The following is a 17,815-nucleotide window of genomic DNA, read 5'->3' as shown; positions in this document are numbered from 1 at the left end:
ACACGTCATGACTCGTGAGGATGAGCAGGACAGAAAACGAATGAATGAAAGAATTGTGACACACACACAAGCGCATAGCATTTATACTCTACAATTACTTTTCAAATAAATCTTTATTTTTTTTCCATGAAAATTGTGCAAACAGCATCACGTACTTAAAACGTGGTCAACATGGAAGCCTTCATAGTTGGAGTCAAGTATTGCTGGATCTTGGTGAAGATATTCTGATGATTGTATGACATTTGTTTTAACATTGATTTAAGGCGATATAAAATGCATAAAGGTCACACATATTGCACAACCAAAACATTTTAGTTTTAATGGGCAGCAATGTCCACCTGTTTAACAGATGTCTGTCTAGTTAGGTGGATAACAACCTTTATCCAAATACAAACAATACATGCCATTGACATACATAAGTAAATGAAAGCATCTTATTTTATAGTTATCGTATAACTAACATTCCTTCATTGAATTGGTTTATGAAACCCAAAAATGAAAGAATCTGGCTAATTTCTTCACCATGGTGGTTGGGAATGTCTGGTCTAACAAAAGTGTAAAAAAAAAAACTTTATACAGTATATTTATATTGTTAACAGTGTAAAAACCTTGTGTCTTTTGTATTTTTCTTACTTTAAATGAATAATGTGTCTCTTTTGGTTTCTGTTTAATTGGTTAAGTGTCTTGCTTTTCAAGCCTTCTGAAGCCCGACAAGCGCACAGCTTTTTTCCCACAATTGTACTTGAAGCTCGCAGTCATAAGACTCTTCGGCTGATTGCCTCTTTTCGCCATTGTAGAGGTAGCAGCCACCCACTCCTTCCATCTCAGAAGCAGCTGCGGCATACATGATGATGGAGGCACCTTCTGATGGACTCTAAGAAGAGAGAAAGAAGAACCCAATTGTTGAAGATATTAGTGGGTGACTGTTTAAGCCAGGGGTGGGCAAACTTTTCGGCCCAGGGGCCACATTGACTTTAAAAAATTGACAGATGGGCCGGGTCAGCACAAGCTACGATACATATAAAAAAGTGCATCCGTTAACAGTACATATGAAACATAAACTGAAAAAAGGACTAAAATATGAACATACTCATCACTCATTATTAAGGTAAAAAGATTAAAGTACAAAGTAAAGTAAAAAGGAATGTATTAAGAAATATTAAAATGTCATTTAAAAAAGATAGAGGGGCTGTAAAACACGAGAAACAAATAAGAGTGGACAGAGCTACTGCCAATGGCTTCCGTGTGACAGCGACATCTTGGGAAAAAATAAATCAATAAAATAAAAAAAATTTAAAAAATTATTTGTACAACGTCGGCGGGCCGGATTAAGACGCCTCGCGGGCCGGATGTGGCCCGCAGGCCGTAGTTTGCCCATGTCTGGTTTAAGCACTATGCCTCACAGTTCTGATATCAAGGACTGGCGTGTATTGTATACATACCCTGAACACAGTCTTGGCAAATGGCCTTTTGAGCAGTTTTGCAAGGCTCCACAGGTTGTCATAAAGCGCAGTGTCCACCATTCCCGGATCTACCGCATTGACCATCACCGGGAAACCTTTGGTTGTCATCTGATCTTGGAGGTAATAGGTGAAAAGAACTAAAGCTAGTTTGCTTTGGGCATAGGCACCATGGGAACTGTAACTTGCCCTGGGAAAGGGAGCGAAAAGACCAGAAAAAATATTGTTGACATCCTTTACAGAAGTTTTGAGTTTGAAATACACAGAAAAGTAACACCATGTGTTAATATCTAAATTCTTTTACCTTCTGTTGAGATCATCCATGTGTATAATCCCAGCATAGTGTGTTGCAGAGGACATGTTGATGATACGGGAACAAAAGCCTGGTTTCCCTGATTTCTTCAGTATGTCAAGCAGCAGGTTGGTTAATAAAAAGTGACCCAGATAGTTTAGAGAAAAGTGGAACTCAAAGCCATCTTCTGTTGTTCTCTGAGGTACCAGCATGGTTCCAGCTACAGACAGCGACAAACACGTACAGCCTTATTGCAGTATCCGAAAGCATGACATTTTTCCGATGTAAAAGCTGAGTTTGTGTTAGCCATGTGTAAGTGTTTGACAAGATATTCTTCAGGCTCTTAACTTTAATGATCATGTTGCGTTAAGACATTTAACTTGTTGGGGCCATGCTTATTGGGACCTCTGAAGTGACCTTTTCCCATTGAAATGATTGGAAATGCAATAAGTGCTGGCCTGTGGCCTGGAGTCAATGTTCCCTCTAAATTGCGCACTACTCTTGTCTTCTTTGCGCAGCAGCAATCATATGGCGCGCAGTAAATAAAATCCAAACTTTTTTTTGGACCCCTTTCCCCATGATGGCGCCATTTACGCGGCAGCCAGTGGCAGTAGCTCTGTCCACTCTTATGTTTTTCGTGTTTTACAGCATGTTTTACATGAAAAATTATAGGGAACATTGACATGCACCTGCTTATGCCAGGTGTGATACTGGTGTACCCATAACGAGCAATTATGTCGCTCATACTGGTACTCAGTGTGCTCAGGGAGGTTGTCTTTCTGCCCAGACCAACGAAAAATTAGATGGATAATTGCCCGGAGTAAGCTAGGATAGGCTCCAGCACCCCCAGCGACCTTAATGAGGATGAAGATGACGTGAGATGAGATTCAAGAATTCATGACCAAAACTTATTTGTCTCTGTAGGGTTGCTGTTTAGGGAGACAGTAGTCTTATTGTTGGCTTGGTAAACAACCGCTTCAGGTTGTAATGGGTCTATTTTTACACTGAAGGATGAATAATTAATTTTCTCTCTTGAGATCTTATCTCAACAAAGGCCCTACAGTACTAAATTCTCGCATTTGATCCAATAGTGTTTATGATACAGTAAAGTTTAAATAGTACTTTATAAATCAATACATTCTTTAAAAAAAGGGTACTATGGAAAAACTGGATACAAATGGAATATTTTCTTACCATTGTTGACAAGCACATGAAGGGGAAGACCTCTGCTCTTGAATGTATCAACAAATTGTCTCACAGATTTCAGGGAAGTCAGGTCCAAAAAGAGAAACTCAGCTGCAAATTGAGTAGAAATGTAAATGTGATAGCAATCTTGTATTTAGAAAAAAAAAAAAAAAAAAGTAAATGGGATAGCAATCAATAAAAATAAGAACAAACATTGGATTTGTGTTTGGGAAAATATTTTTTTGTAGTAATAATGCTTAAGGGAGTTTGTCCATTTTGCATTACTTCAAATAATACTGTAATTTTTATAGGCAATTTGCAGAAATAGAATTTATGGCATAGCAAATTTTGGGTTTTAACTTTTACTGTCACTTATTTTAGGTGAATGAGTCACGAATCAAATCTAAAAATGATCTAAAAATTTGATCAACAATTTGACATTTCTTGTATTGTTATTTCACAATTGGGTATAATAATGTTACAAATGTTTTAGATACACCAACACCACTAATATGAAGCTGGAATATTAGGAATATCTATGTATTAATTCAATAAAAAAATATTGAAGAAATCGTTGACAATAAAATGTGTTATTAAAAAATATGAAATGAATTACCTTTCCCGTTTTTGCATTCTGACTGAATCGTCCTTGCAGCAGCTAAGCCTTCCTCTTCTTCATTGCCGGCTAGAAATGACGTTAGTGAATGACAAAAAAAAGCTCATTAAAAACACAATAACTCTTTACCAAATATTTCAACTGTGGAAACAATTACAGGTGTGCTATAGCACACTATAGGCTGAAGACTGTGACAAATAAAACAGATCCCTTCAACTGTCTATATTGTAATTACAGGCATATATATGTCTGCAATTAAATCATAATCAATTGCTATACTAGACCATGCTTCGTCGCTACTATAACATTTTAACGACATAACATTGGGGAGAAACTGAGTTAAAACTGTCAACAATAAAAGCATTATTTCTCATCAAGAGTTAAATTTTGCAATGGATTACAGGAGCCCGGCAAAAATCTTAAGAGGCTAAGAGTTAAGGAATGAAACAAAGAGCACTATTGAGAATACTTAGTAAAAGGTGATTAGTGATTAGAGTTAGAAAGTAGCCTACCAATTATGACATGCATGCCAAGTCTTGCCAGATGCCTTGCAGTCTCATAACCCATTCCTCGTGTACCACCAGTAATGATCCCAACTCTTCCATTCTGGTTCTGCAAGGCTGTAGGAAAAAGGATAGGGTCGAATTAAAACACAAATTTAAGGATATGGAACAGCTGTTGTCCCATCACCACCAGGGGCAGCAAATTGAATTCCAGCGCACATTTGAAGTGTCCAAGAAAAGTGTATCACTTAATGAGCAGTTGTCACAGCTAGTTTATGTCCCAGTGTAAAATGTAAAGTCACATTTTCTTTTAAGGAATAGAAAAACAATCTTAACGCACAATCATTCAAAAATATAGGCCTATTTTTAAAAAAAAGTATATAATATGACTGATTATTATGACAACTTCAACATCATATTACTATATAACAAAAAAAGACAAAGTAGCCAGGAAAAAAATAATATTATTTTCATGTATTTTAAAATTAAAAAAACCGGAATCACAAATATTTTTCATATTTTTTTAAAATTAAAACCAACATTGATTTCTTTATTACCGAGTCCAATAAAGTGGTATAAAATAATAAGAGCCAACCTGGTAGAGTAAAAGATCTGTGGAACATCTGGTAGACGAGAACTCTGAATCCACAGTAGTAAAGTTTGAGAAGAGGCACCAAAATTTCCAGTAGATACATGTTTTTTTCCCCTCTTCCTGCCTTTCTCTGTCCAGCGTCCGACTGCGGAGTCCCGTCTGTCGGCCGAAGGGAAACACAAGACGTGCAAGGGTTCCGCCCCCGATGGTATGACGTCACCGATCCCCACTTCAGAAAATTCTCCTTACCAATTTCTGTGGAAATCCACATTCATTACATTCTTTTTGAAACTGTATTATAAAATTAATTCTACACGAGAATGTACTTAGGTTGATTGACATTAGTTTGAATAAATACATCTCTATATTATATTATTTAATTTATTATATTATTTTAATTGCATTACATTACATTACATTACATTACATTACATTACATTACATAACATTAGATTACATTGCATTGCATTGCATTACATTACATTATGTTACATTACATATATATTATATTATATTAATTTATTTATTATACTAAAGTGTTCAAAAGGCATAGTGTGAAAAAGAAACACTTAAATATCAAGAAAATATTAGAACAATATTATACACTGCACAGAATGTCCATGACATTACAGAAACATTTCTTTTCACTAGTTTGATTATTATGAAGATAAGATTTTTTGTTGTATTGAATGATTAGTTTAATAAAAGAAAAATACAGTGAGAAAGGATTTTCTTTTACTTTTCTGCTACACCATTCCAGAAAATGTGAGGCCATAAAAATGCTTCCGTCACTAAGATGACAAGGCAAAAAGTTACTCTGTCACGGGGGTGCCATCGGAACTAATAGTTGGGGGAATGAAAAAGCTTTGCCCAAGCTTCGGGCTAAAGATTATGACAACAACCTTTCATACACCAATTACAAAGGGTTCATTTAGAATAAGCTCCAATGAAATTTATGCGAGTGATCAATTACACTCCTCAAACCTTTGGTTGGGATTGGTACTCTACATTTTAAGAATGTGGCCTTCATCTTTCAGAACAGCACATTTTGTGAATTTCCCCGATTTTACACACTTAAAAGGATATTAGTTGAAGTATTATATAAGTCATGCATTGGTTCATGGGCGTAACTGGAGGGGGGCCATCGGGGTGGCTGCCCCCGGACCTCACCGTGACATGGGAGGGACAGAGGTTCCAAACTGAAAACTTGACTGAACCACGCCCCATGACAAATGCACACAAAATTATATTACTTTGCTAATTTCTCTAACTTTTCAATGACCATAATTAAATTAAAAATACTGAAAATTCTGTCCAAAAGGTTTTACACCAAACTACGGCCCGCGGGCCATGTACGGCCCATTTGGCGTTTTAATCCGGCCCGCCGACATTGTCCAAATTATGTTTTTTCATCCCCAAGATGGCGCCATCACATGGAAGCCAGTGGCAGTAGCTCTGTCCACTCTTATTTGTTTTTCGTTTTACAGCCCTCTATCTTTTTTTTAAAATTCCATTTTAAGATTTCTTAATACATTCCTTTTTACTTGACTTTGTACTTTATACTTTTTACGTTAATGATGAATGATGACTATGTTAATACTTTAGTCCTTTTTTCTGTTTATGTTTCATGTGTACTGTTAACGGATGCACTTTTTTATATGTATCATATCTTGTGCTGACCCGGCCCATCGGTCAAATTTTTAAAGTCAATATGTCCGGGCTGAAAAGTTAGCCCACCCCTGACCTACACCCTGCTCAACTTGTCTTTCAGGTGAAGACAAGCCAAATGCACTTCGCTTTGCATCCGCTAGATGGGAGTAAAGTTACATGTCAAGGTTTTCGCTCCATCTCGGACGAACTAAGCTTTTAAAAAACATTTTTGCATCTTGAAACTTTCTCACATCATTAATTAAATGATTGTCAAATACTTATTTTCTTAGTCATTTTGTTAGTCACCGTAAGTGAATGTGATCTGTTTTTTTTCGAGCAACGCCCTGCCACACCCAACCGGTCGGCACGAAGCTGACTCATGAGAGAGGGTTTGTAACTGGATACCGAAAAGCCGTCGTGTTCTCCCTTGTGCTCTTTCCTGAAATATCACCGGGCTAAAATACACGCGAGGACTGCACATATTATTTTTACTCGCTACTTTCTTTCTATCTTTCACCAAAATAGAGGAGCTCAAACTTTTGTCAACATGAAGTTATGTTTACTACCCGCTGTACTCCTTTTGGTGACTGGAGCATTGACGCAGGACGGCAAGTTTTAACTCCCTTTTTATATTACCATTCCTGTTCGAAAGTTAACTTCATCGACATTTATATAAATGCATGACGTTGTAGCCCAAGTATTGCTATTAATAGGATTCTGTGAAATCTTGTTTTACATGTATATAGAGCTTCTGATTGAGTCACTGTCTAAATTCTATGAACGTTTCAATGCTAAAACCGCAAGCAAAACTACTTAATAAACAACTAATTATCAAGAAAATAGATTGGGCTCTGATTGGTTAGCCCTAAAAGTGACGTAATGGAAAATCTGACAGTGAAAAAATGTTAACTCTTGAGTTAGTTAAGGTGTTTCTGAGGGTGAAAATCAGTGGTCATGTGACCGCGTGTCTTAATGTATAATTAGTTTGTTACACCCCAGTATGTCTGCAGTTGCCAAGATAGCTTATCTACACCCATTTCCTCTTTCTGTGTCTTTTTCTTTGATTTGTTTCAAGATGCAGGATTTTTTTTCATGTAAATCGTATTGAATTGAATGCTTTTGTTGCCATGATACAAGAATAATGAGGTTTAAAGTGCAAACAAACAGACAGAGAAATAATCAATGAATAATCACAATATAACTAATAAACAAAATCAATAAATAAGTATTTTCCAAGATGCAGGATGGTGTCATGTAAATTGATTGAATTGAATGCTTTAATTGCTATTATACAAGTTTAATGAGATTTAAAACTTTAGCAAAAAGTGCACAAATAACCATAAAAAACAAAAAAAACAGATACATAATTAATAAATAATTTAAAAAAAATAATAATCACTAAATATGTAATAAATAAATAAGTAGTCAATATAATAAATAAGGGATAGTTAACATAATACATAAGTAGTAGTCAAAAAAATAATAAATAAGTAGTAGTAAACATACTAATAAATAAGTAGTAGTCAACATACTAATAAATAAGTAGTAGTCAACATAATAAATAAGTAGTAGTCAACTTAATAAATAAGTAATAGTCAATATAATAAATAAGTAGTAGTCAACATACTAATAAATAAGTAGTAGTCAACATACTAATAAATAAGTAGTAGTCAACATACTAATAAATAAGTAGTAGTCAACAAACTAATAAATAAGTAGTAGTCAACATACTTATAAATAAGTAGGCCAAGGGGCAATTTAAAGTGCCCAATCAGCCAAGCATGTTTATGGAATGTGGGAGGAAACCGGAGTACCCGGAGAAACCCCATGCAGGCCCAGGAAGAACATGCAAACTCCACAAAGGTGCAACAACATTGATTTGAACCCAGGACCCCACTGTGCTGCCTACACCATTACAAAAGCCAAATATTGTGGCCAGTTTGTCATGCGCTTCCATGTGCAAGATTTTGTAGTAAAGGGTTGAAAACACAAATTTGTCAATATTTTATTGGAGAATTATTTTAAACTTGACTTAACCACTTTGCCTATGTTTTTATATTAAACTACAATTTATTGTGTCTTACATATAGGATTTGACTTGTTTGATGCACTTGATGATGTAGGTAAGTAGTCTTAATTTCTACTTCGCTATTTTCTACCTGTATGCAGTATCGTTTCAAGTCAAATTGACCCCACATTTACAGTTCATAAAAGTGATATTTTTCCTGTTAATTTTCTTTAAATGACTAAAATATTGCATTTGCATCAGATAAAATCACATATTTTCTAAAGTACGTACAGTAAAGACTTTCACAACATTGTCGTTTCCCTTCTCTTAGATCCAACACCACCACCACACCCTAAAGAAAAACCAAAAGTCCCAGTGAATAATGATGATGACGGTTTGTATTATAAAAAGCTTTCTAAATGTATATAGTATTGTTTCGATTGTGTAGAAAAGGAAATACAGACAATTAATGAATAACATTTTTCTATATATGTACCTGGCTGCTTATTACCCATCTAAGCTCAAGCCGAATGTTTGTTCTTGTTGTTTTTTTCAAACCCAACAAAGTTACTCATTAACTAGTCAAAATGTGGGTCTCAGTGTACACTTCTTTGAGGTAGGGTTAGAGTTAGGCTTAACTTGTATTTGTGGGAGTACCGTATTTTCACGACTATAAGGCGCACCGCATTATAAGGCGCACCCTCAATGAATGGCATTTTTTCCATATACAAGGCGCACTGTATTATAAGGCGCACTGGATTATAAGGCTATTTTGGAGAAAATTTAAGACTTAAGTGCGCCTTACAGTCGTGATAATACGGTAACACAATAAGAGGCTCTGTAGAAAAGTTTCAGGATGGGTCTTAAAAAATATATTTGAAACACAAACTACAGAATTCAGGACTATTGTGTGACTATTTTTGTTGTTGTTTAGTTAACTTTTCCATCTAAAGCCTTTTTTTTGTCTTTTCTTCCAATAGATGGACTGAACCTTTTTGATGCCTTGGGACCAGGTAAAATTTACTGTACATATCAACCATTACAAGAGTTTAGTTTAACATTTAAAACAACCATCTTTAGCCCTTTTTTTGTATATTTTTTAAATAGGAGATGAAAATGTTGCATCCAAGCCATTAATTTGTTGCATAGAATTTTTTTCCCCTGAAAAATATGAATTTTTCTCATTATTATTATTAATAAAATCTGGATTCCTTATTTGAATGGAATTATACAGTATTTAATACATTTTAGACTTAATTACAATCTGAAAATTGATTTAAATTACTGAGTACAAGATCATATAACATAGTTTTACTCCTCCAGTGGCCAATAATAAGGTCACATTTAGATTCTTTATGTCAAACAATTATGCCCCCAAAAAAAGAAAACATTGGTTAAAGTAATGCTTATTCCTCTGTTTATTATTCATTAAAGATGATCCAGAGCCAGCAAAACCTAACAACCCAAAACCCAAACCCGGAGATTCTGGTAAGTTTTTTTCCCATCTTTTTGCTATATAAATATTTACAATAATAACCACCTTTAGTTTTCACACCACTGTCTACTACACTACCAAACATGTTTTTATGTGTGCAGGTAGCTTTGACTTAGACCTAGAGGATGCTCTGAATCCAGGTAAAGTTTGTACTGTATGCATGTATTGTCTATAAAGTGAATGTTTTTATTTATTTATTTAGAAAAAATAATTTACACCTTTTCCCCCCCTTCTTTAAGACCCTTATGGCAAACCGGACAAACCTGCCGTCAATCCACCTAGACCTGGTGGAGGTGAGTTTGGGAATTGCCTTTTCATTGAATCCTATCCAAGTCTAGATAGATTGCGATGTAATATAGAGTAATTTGCTTAAAAAAATGTATGTTTTTTTGGAAAATACCACATAGGTGGAGGTCACTTTGATGATAATGATTTGTTTGACATCAATGATGGAAACTATAAGCCTGAAGGAGGTACGACATAACTTTTTTATTTGAATTATTCAGCATTTGGGAATTCAATGTTAAGCTTCTAACGTATGCATTTTTATTTCTCGTTTGAGGACGTGCAGGAAATTCTGGCTATGATGAAGGTATGTTGAGATGATAATGTAAAGGCTGACCACTATTAAGCCCCTATTGAAGTGAATTGTCGCTCAAAAACAAAAAAAAGGTGGCTTTATGGTGGCTTGTAATTTACAAAAATGTAATGATTGTTTTTTTTTTATCTTTTCAGGTGGTGCCGATCAGCCTCAAGGTAAATTTACTCATTATTTTTGTTTTGGGTGACTTCTTGTTTATTGCCATGATGTCTTATGATTGCTCCTGGCAACATTTAATCATCCTTTGAGCCCATGAATAATACTTCCGTTTTCCTGTCGAAAGACAGAACGAGTTTGCTTCTGAATTGGTACGTGACCGGACGTTTGGTCGCCGGTCTTTTGGTCCATTTTGGTCGCCGGTCAAATGTACTTTGATATTAAACAGTACTTAGATATTAAACAGTACTTAGATATTAAAAAGTACTTAGATATTAAACAGTACTTAGATATTAAACAGTACTTAGATATTAAACAGTACTTAGCTATTAAACAGTACTTAGCTATTAAACAGTACTTGGATATTAAACAGTACTTAGATATTAAACAGTACTTAGATATTAAACAGTACTTAGATATTAAAAAGTACTTAGATATTAAACATTACTTAGATATTAAACTCTCTCTCTCTCTTAGATATTAAACCCTCTCTCATGAATGTAATTTTGAGAGCTGGCTTCAACCGTAAACTCTGTCACCATTTGACCGGCGAACGTCCGAGCACCGTATTGGTATGGTAACCTTTAAGTATGTGTACACCTTTATGTAAATGCAAGTAAAATCTAGTGCACTCTAGCACAAGGGAAACGATACAAAGTTCTACTTTTTAAATATATATTTTTTAAATTCGCTGGTGTACCAACAAAGTGCATGAATCTGCTCAAGGGGCGGTCAATGGGTTGTTAAATTGTCGGTGTCCCCCACCTGGTGCCCAAAGTAGGCTGGGATAGTCTCCAGCACCCCCTACAACACTTGTGAGCATAACCGGTACAGAAAATGAATGAATGTCCATTAGTCAGATCTTACAAGGCAATTAAATCCACATGACAGGAACTTGTGGTTAAAAAAAGATCATTTTTTCAACTTTGTACTCCAGCTCATTTTTATAGTTATTTGAACAGTTTCACTAACTGAGACGACAGTATGTGCATTGTGATTTTTGGTGGGCTGGTGGTTTGGCATTTTGGACTCTGACTTGATGGGGTGGATTTAGTTTTTTTGTGAAATATGTTAATTCTGTGAAAAGCCCACATTTTTCCCCATCTTTTTGATCCCTTTATGTAAGAACCCAAAAATAGTGCCAAAGCTTTACTATGTTGGTGCTAGAATGGTAGCATTGTTTCTCTCCACATGTCTTTATTGGATGATAGTTTTTGCCCTTTTAAAATCATGACATGGCATGGCAAATTCTTCACCGTCATTAAACTTTCATCTCTTAGTCATGTTATAATGTGTAATTCCTTTTCCATTTTTTTTCTACATCATTTGTTCAGATTGCAGTTTTGTGTGCGAGCCAGTCTGACTTCTGGGAAAAAGGGGTCAAGTAATTAGATTTCACAAGGCAAATGCAAAATATCGCCTTATATCAATGGGCCTGTTTATGAATGGCATTACCATAGAAAAATAGATTGAGATTATAGTGCTGTGACTGTTTGGTGGTCGTAGCATACATACTATCTCTGACTAAGATAATGAATGACCTGTGCTTGCTTCATTTTTTCCCCCTGCCAGCTACCAAAATAGCTTGTGTGTTTTCAATTAAAAAGAAATGCAAAAAGTTCTGTGCTTGTGTGACATGCTAAAGTGTTTAAGTTATTAACGATTGCATGTTGGATGTACAACTAGCTTAGGATTGGATGTTTATCGGTGTTTGATTATTTATGCCTTGATCAACATAGCAAGTATGATATGCTAAAGTCTGTATCGGTATTTGATTATTAATGTCTGTACACAGGTTGAAACACGGGAGATTTTTAGTCATTACAGTAAAAGTTGGATTGAAGACATCAACTGATCACTGTTGTGATTATTTCTCCGTCTTTCAACCTCTGTGAACCGAGACATCAATAATCAAATACCGATACAGACTTTAACTTAACATATCATACTTGCCATGTGGAGCAAGGCATAAATAATCAAACAGCGATACACATCCAATCCAAAGCTAGTTGTACATCCAACATGCTATCGTTAATAAATTAAACACTTTAGCATGTCACACTTGAAAATTACATGTGAAGCAGAATGATGCGATTTGTGGAGTTTATTTGGCCGATTTAGTGCTGTCACCATTCACCCCCATCAGACCCTGCCCAACTGTTTGTTTAAAATCTCATCTTATTTATTTACACATATACAAATGTAGCATGGAAAAAATATATTTAAAAAAATGATCATGACAGTCTTAACTTACCCTTGCACAGTTCCTTCTGAAAAAGACATCAATTACCTGGTTGTGGAAGTCTTCCTTTGGTGCCGTGAGTTCTGGAAGTTTCTCTGTCTTGATGGAGTTTAGTGCTAAGGAACAAAGTCATTCTTGGTAGTAGTTCTGGGTAGATCATCACTGAGATGGAAGGAAGGGGTAGCTGAGACCTGGCGGCGAACTGAAGCACAAATTATCACGGTATACTTTTGAAGTATCCAAGATCAATGACTCACTTAATGAGCAGCTGTCACCGCTCGTTTATGTCACGCAAGGCAGCCTCGGGAATCACGGATCAAATGAGACATTGTTCAGGCTTAGTATGTCGAGTATGGCCCTTTAATTAGTCCCTCCTCAATATTTGAATGGTAAAATATATTGTTAGTTCCTATTTTTCTTTCCATGATAGCAGAGGAGGCCTGGGCTCCTCTGACTTGACGTCATTGGTTGAGATGTTGTCTTAAGAGACTTGTGCAACCATTATCATTGAGGATCCCGGTTTGGTTTGTCTGGCTAAAATTATGCTACAATTTTGTGTTGTTGCAGATCCAGACCTTCCGTGGCTACAAATCCTGAAGATGCTAAATTATAACATGCCCGAGGAAATGCTAATGTGGATATCCAATCTTAAAAAGACCTTAATACCACTCTTAGAGAGAGCTTTGGAACTTGTGCAGGCTGTTCCCTGATTGTACACTGCTTTTTTATAAGTGCCTTTGAACCTCTTGCCAAGGTATTTGATGTACTGTAGGTATTTTTTTTAGAAAGACAATGGTTTGGGTTGTGTATCTTGTAAGTTATTTTTTGTTCTGACTCTGAGTTGGAGCGCTCATCTTGGGCTTTGTACGATTCATCTGGGAATTCTGTTAGGCTTCTGTTCGTTGTGACAAATATGTTCTTTTATTCAAGTGAATATTACTCCTTTCTGGCACCATCTTGAATGTTTTCTAGCATTATCAAATCACCTGAACATGTAGCCTTTCACAATCTAACCTTGGAAGCAACTTTTTCCCTTTTTTTACCAGTTAGTTACCAATACAGTGTTCCCTCGGTTATCACAATTAATGGGGACCGGGACCACCCGCGATAAGTGAATTTCCGCAAAGTAGGGATGCCCCTTCAAAAATGCTTAATTTGAATTTAATGTTTTTATTTTACCCCCCTGTATACAGTACACCATATAAAATACGGGTAGAGAGAGTGAAATTCATGTTATAACAAGAAAAAACTAAAATATGTTATCTCAATGTAATATTTGTATTTTTTTTCCAAAAAAACCCCGCAAAGCTCTGAATCCGCGGTGGCTGAACCGCGAAGTCGCGAGGGAACACTGTACTCGATACTAGTTAGCACTAGCACACGATGGGTTACTAGTTTAATGTTGTACATTCACTGCTTATGCTCCATGGTGGCAGAAGTCATTTTTGCTGTCAAAATAGCATGTAGTATTATACATAGCTGTCAACCTAGGCCAACCTTTACAACATTGTGTCAAGCGTATTTATTGTTGTAAAATTGATGATTTGAATAAGACCTGCATTCATAAGGGTGTGACGGGATTTGTATTAAGTCTCCTGTTTATCAGGTATAATGAGTCATGGGTACTGGATGTTATTTGATTAGTAGATGGGTGGAAGCAAGGAAACACAGTAATGTCTCCTATTGGTATTGTTATTATTCATAAGCAGTGTGACAGGATATTGAAGCTGTTGGGAATAATAAAGTATCTCACTGACAACAATAAAAACAGTTCCTTTTTCCTGTCATGTCGGCTCATAGCCAACACGCTTGAACACATTCTCATCATAACCGACGACAAGAACAACCAGATTTTAGTTTTAACAAGAAAAACAGTTGCTTTTTACTGTCACCACCACCTCATGCCAACTCATAGCCAACATGCTTGAACACATTCTCATCATAACCAACTAGAACAACCAGATCTTGCTTTTATTGCTTCGATGTTTGAGCACGGTTGCTTTTCCAAAAAAGTAGGTCAGTTCTTGTATCGGTTTAGTAAGTTTGCACTTTTGTATTATGTAAATTTGAGGTATTTGAAGGTGTCAAGTCAAAGGGAAAGCAAAATGGCCCTGATAAAGTCCATTGTATGTTTTTTTTGGTTTTGTTTTGTCTTGCAGAAGCTGGTTCTGGACAGATTGCAGGAATTGTCAGTGCTGTTGGGGTTGCTCTCGTAGGGGCGGCGTCCAGTTACTTTGCTTACCAGAAGAAAAAGCTGTGTTTCAAAATACAAGGAGGTACTTATTCTTCGTTAGTACTATGGAGTGATTTGAGTACTGCACTAATAAATACATTGTGATCAGGTGTTGATCCGGAGAGCGGGAAACGGCATCCAACAGAAAATAATCCTCAAGGTAGGGTCTGTTTCATTTTCCTAACAAGAAATACCAATGTACTAATATTGGATCAATACTGTTTTTGTTTTTCTTGTAAACAGTCAATGAGTTTGAATGAATCTATTGTACACCATATGTTCTGTGACCGGACGTTTGGTCGCCTGTCTTTTGGTCCCTTTTGGTCGCTGGTCAAATGTACTTAGATATTAAACAGTACTTAGATATTAAACTCTCTCTCTTAGATATTTAACTGTCTCTCATGAATATAATTTTGAGAGCTGGCTTCAACAGTAAACTCTCTGTCACCATTTGACCGGCGACCAAAAGACCGGGGACCAAAAGACCGGCGACCAAATGTCCGAGCACCGTATTTTCTCGCATATATGCCGTATTAGTGGCTAAAAAAAAATAGGGTGACTGAATTGAGGGTAAGGCATAAGTGAGGACAAACTGTAAGGTGACAAGGACAAAATCTATGAAGGAATTTCAAGAAAAAAAACGTATCTAGCATAAAACATGAAAAAACTCACCTAGTTGTACCTGTTATTGCTTGCTCAGGGTGCTACCATCTTACTCAGGGATGACAAAGCTGTATGTACAATCCAGCAATAGATTTATAAGGTATCACAGAAATACCACCTGCAGAGATTTTTCTTATGCATTTCCCTTGAAAGTAACACATTTGTACTTCCTATTAAAACCATGAATATGGAGGTGAAAAATGTGAAACAGTAGGTGTCTTGCGCGAGAGAAATTGTAAAATTCTACGATATTACAGCCATTTTAAGGGTGCGGCTTATACGCGAGAGAAAATAGTGTATCGTATCAGTGGCAATGTAATAATTGTTTAAACTTTTTTTATATGGTCTGACTAAAATAATCTTGGATATAAATGTAAACATTAGTACATCAAGGCATTACCTTAAAATGTCCCTTTTTTCCAGTCTGTAATTCTACAAAAACTGCTGAATGTGGCACAAATTTAAACCAATGCAGACACAAATGTAGACATTTTGTTCCTCTTTTTTTGTTTCAGTTTTCAGCAACCTGCTCAGGACATCCTAGGCTGCCCTTCGCAAAAAACATACGCTCCTTTATTCAACAACATCTAACTTTCTGCCTTCCTTTGTACAAAAAAATACTGCGTCTTTGACTTCTCGGAAAACTTGCTGCCCGATCATCTGCTTTTCTATCATGTCAAAGTACATTTTGCCCTACCACCAGTCACGGCACATTTGTCATTTGTAACTAGTTACATTTCTGGCATGATACTTCTTGCTATCAATTTTAGAAGGAAAATCCATTTGATGTGTTTTGTATGTCATGTCTCATAATACTGTCTTTGTACATGAAGTTGGTTTTGTATCAATACAGTGTTCCCTCGGTTATCGCGGTTAATGGGGACCGGGACCACCCGCGATAAGTGAATTTCCGAGAAGTAGGGATTCCCCTTCAAAAATGCTTAATTTGATTTTAATTCCCCCCATTTTTTGTATACAGTACACCATATAGAATACGGATAGAGTGAAATTCATGTTATAACAAAAAAAAACTGTAAAATATGTTGTTTCAATGTAATATTTGTATTTTTTTTCCCAAAAAAATCCGCGAAGCTCTGAGTCCGCAGTAGCTGAACCGCGAAGTAGCGGGGGAACACTGTAATGGGCAGAAGTATTACATACCTTGGAGGAGGGTTATTTTCCCCTAGTTTCACTTGATGGGTATTATCCAGGTAACATGTATAAAAAAACTTTCTTGTTGAAATGGTAGTTTTACTTAGGAGTGCAGTGACTGATGACTTTAGTAAATTATGAGGCTTCATTGTGTTTTTTTTCTTCTAAGCTCAAACTTGTTTGAGTTTTACTGAAATCGGAGGAAACCACAACATCCGCTCAAACATAGTTTCAGTCAGAAAAAAAATGTAATTCCTAGGTCAAGGTACTATAGTATTTTGATGGGTGAATGTAATGTTATGCGCACATTAGAAGTAGAGCTTTCAATTTGCTTTGCTGCCTGACACTATTTAAATTCAGAACTGCATGTTGAGTCATTTTAAGATTCACATATAAGAGTCATTTATCCCTTATTAGATCATTTGGTGTCAATGCTAAAAGGATGTCACATCTACAATACTTGATTTACTTAAAGAATAACTTTTTTAAAAATTAATGTAGGGTCCCTGAAGAACAAAGTAAGTGTACAAATTCTGACTTAATTGTTAGAATTTAAAGAATTGTGATTCAATAATGACAATCCTGGCCTTAAACCCTCCAACATTTACTATTTTTTTCAGTGCTCACTTTTGTATTATAGAGGGAAACAATTGAGTCATCATGTCTTTGTTTTCAGTTGCTATGGACCTGTCACAACATCTGGGACATATTTAAATGTTCATCACATTTTCCATGTTTCATGATGTTACAGTGATTGTTTTTTTTTTTTTTTTAAATTCTTAATACACTTTTACATTATGGGTCTTTGTTAAATATTGAGTGGGATAAAACATTTGTTTCAGTTTAAGATGTAATAGCAATACTTACTGGATGCACTCTTATGTTCAACAGATTATTGTAATTATCTTAAACTTTTGCCAAATAAAGTGCTGTTAATTTGTGGTCCTTAACAATGCAATTTCTTTAC

At 35.8% G+C, this 17,815-nt stretch overlaps 2 protein-coding genes across 5 annotated transcripts; one reads left to right on the top strand and one right to left on the bottom strand.

The window, feature by feature from the left end:
• Positions 1-77: 77 nt before the first annotated feature.
• On the bottom strand, positions 78-4,824 carry dhrsx (dehydrogenase/reductase (SDR family) X-linked). The gene is made up of 7 exons (XM_077719990.1): positions 4,652-4,824; positions 4,066-4,173; positions 3,554-3,622; positions 2,947-3,048; positions 1,765-1,972; positions 1,443-1,650; positions 78-874 (listed from the first exon to the last, which is right to left on the bottom strand). The coding sequence occupies exons 1-7, from the start codon at positions 4,749-4,751 to the stop codon at positions 692-694; spliced, it is 978 nt and encodes a 325-aa protein (XP_077576116.1). The 5' UTR covers positions 4,752-4,824; the 3' UTR covers positions 78-691.
• A 1,684-nt stretch (positions 4,825-6,508) lies between these two features.
• cd99 (CD99 molecule) lies at positions 6,509-17,790 on the top strand. Of its 4 annotated transcripts, none has more exons than XM_077719133.1 (13): positions 6,528-6,906; positions 8,389-8,421; positions 8,638-8,700; positions 9,287-9,319; positions 9,741-9,794; positions 9,903-9,941; positions 10,041-10,094; positions 10,209-10,274; positions 10,373-10,393; positions 10,537-10,557; positions 14,960-15,076; positions 15,143-15,193; positions 16,212-17,790. In XM_077719133.1, the coding sequence occupies exons 1-13, from the start codon at positions 6,846-6,848 to the stop codon at positions 16,238-16,240; spliced, it is 642 nt and encodes a 213-aa protein (XP_077575259.1). In that variant the 5' UTR covers positions 6,528-6,845; the 3' UTR covers positions 16,241-17,790. The 4 variants fall into 4 exon arrangements, with proteins under 4 accessions (XP_077575274.1, XP_077575267.1, XP_077575259.1 ...); XM_077719127.1 differs by having other exon boundaries at positions 6,537-6,906; positions 10,364-10,393; XM_077719148.1 differs by lacking the exons at positions 14,960-15,076; positions 15,143-15,193; positions 16,212-17,790 and adding an exon at positions 13,368-13,713 and having other exon boundaries at positions 6,509-6,906.
• The last annotated feature ends 25 nt before the right edge of the window (positions 17,791-17,815 follow it).

Source organism: Stigmatopora nigra, chromosome 1 (assembly GCF_051989575.1).
Source record: "Stigmatopora nigra isolate UIUO_SnigA chromosome 1, RoL_Snig_1.1, whole genome shotgun sequence".
NCBI classification, from domain to species: Eukaryota; Metazoa; Chordata; class Actinopteri; order Syngnathiformes; family Syngnathidae; genus Stigmatopora; species Stigmatopora nigra.
The sequence above is the reverse complement of the archived record's forward strand: the minus strand, read 5'-3'. Positions and strand labels throughout refer to the sequence as shown.

Excerpts from the sequence above, each read along its gene's own strand:
- cd99 (XM_077719127.1), top strand. The coding sequence starts at position 6,846 with ATGAAGTTATGTTTACTACCCGCTGTACTCCTTTTGGTGACTGGAGCA. Across the intron at positions 9,795-9,902 it reads ACCCAAACCCGGAGATTCTG|GTAGCTTTGACTTAGACCTA; the intron begins GTAAGTTTTTTT and ends TTATGTGTGCAG. Across the intron at positions 15,194-16,211 it reads AACAGAAAATAATCCTCAAG|TTTTCAGCAACCTGCTCAGG; the intron begins GTAGGGTCTGTT and ends TTTTTGTTTCAG.
- dhrsx (XM_077719990.1), bottom strand. The coding sequence starts at position 4,751 with ATGTATCTACTGGAAATTTTGGTGCCTCTTCTCAAACTTTACTACTGT. Across the intron at positions 3,623-4,065 it reads TGGCATGCATGTCATAATTG|CCGGCAATGAAGAAGAGGAA; the intron begins GTAGGCTACTTT and ends CGTCATTTCTAG. Across the intron at positions 875-1,442 it reads TTGCCAAGACTGTGTTCAGG|AGTCCATCAGAAGGTGCCTC; the intron begins GTATGTATACAA and ends CTCTCTTCTTAG.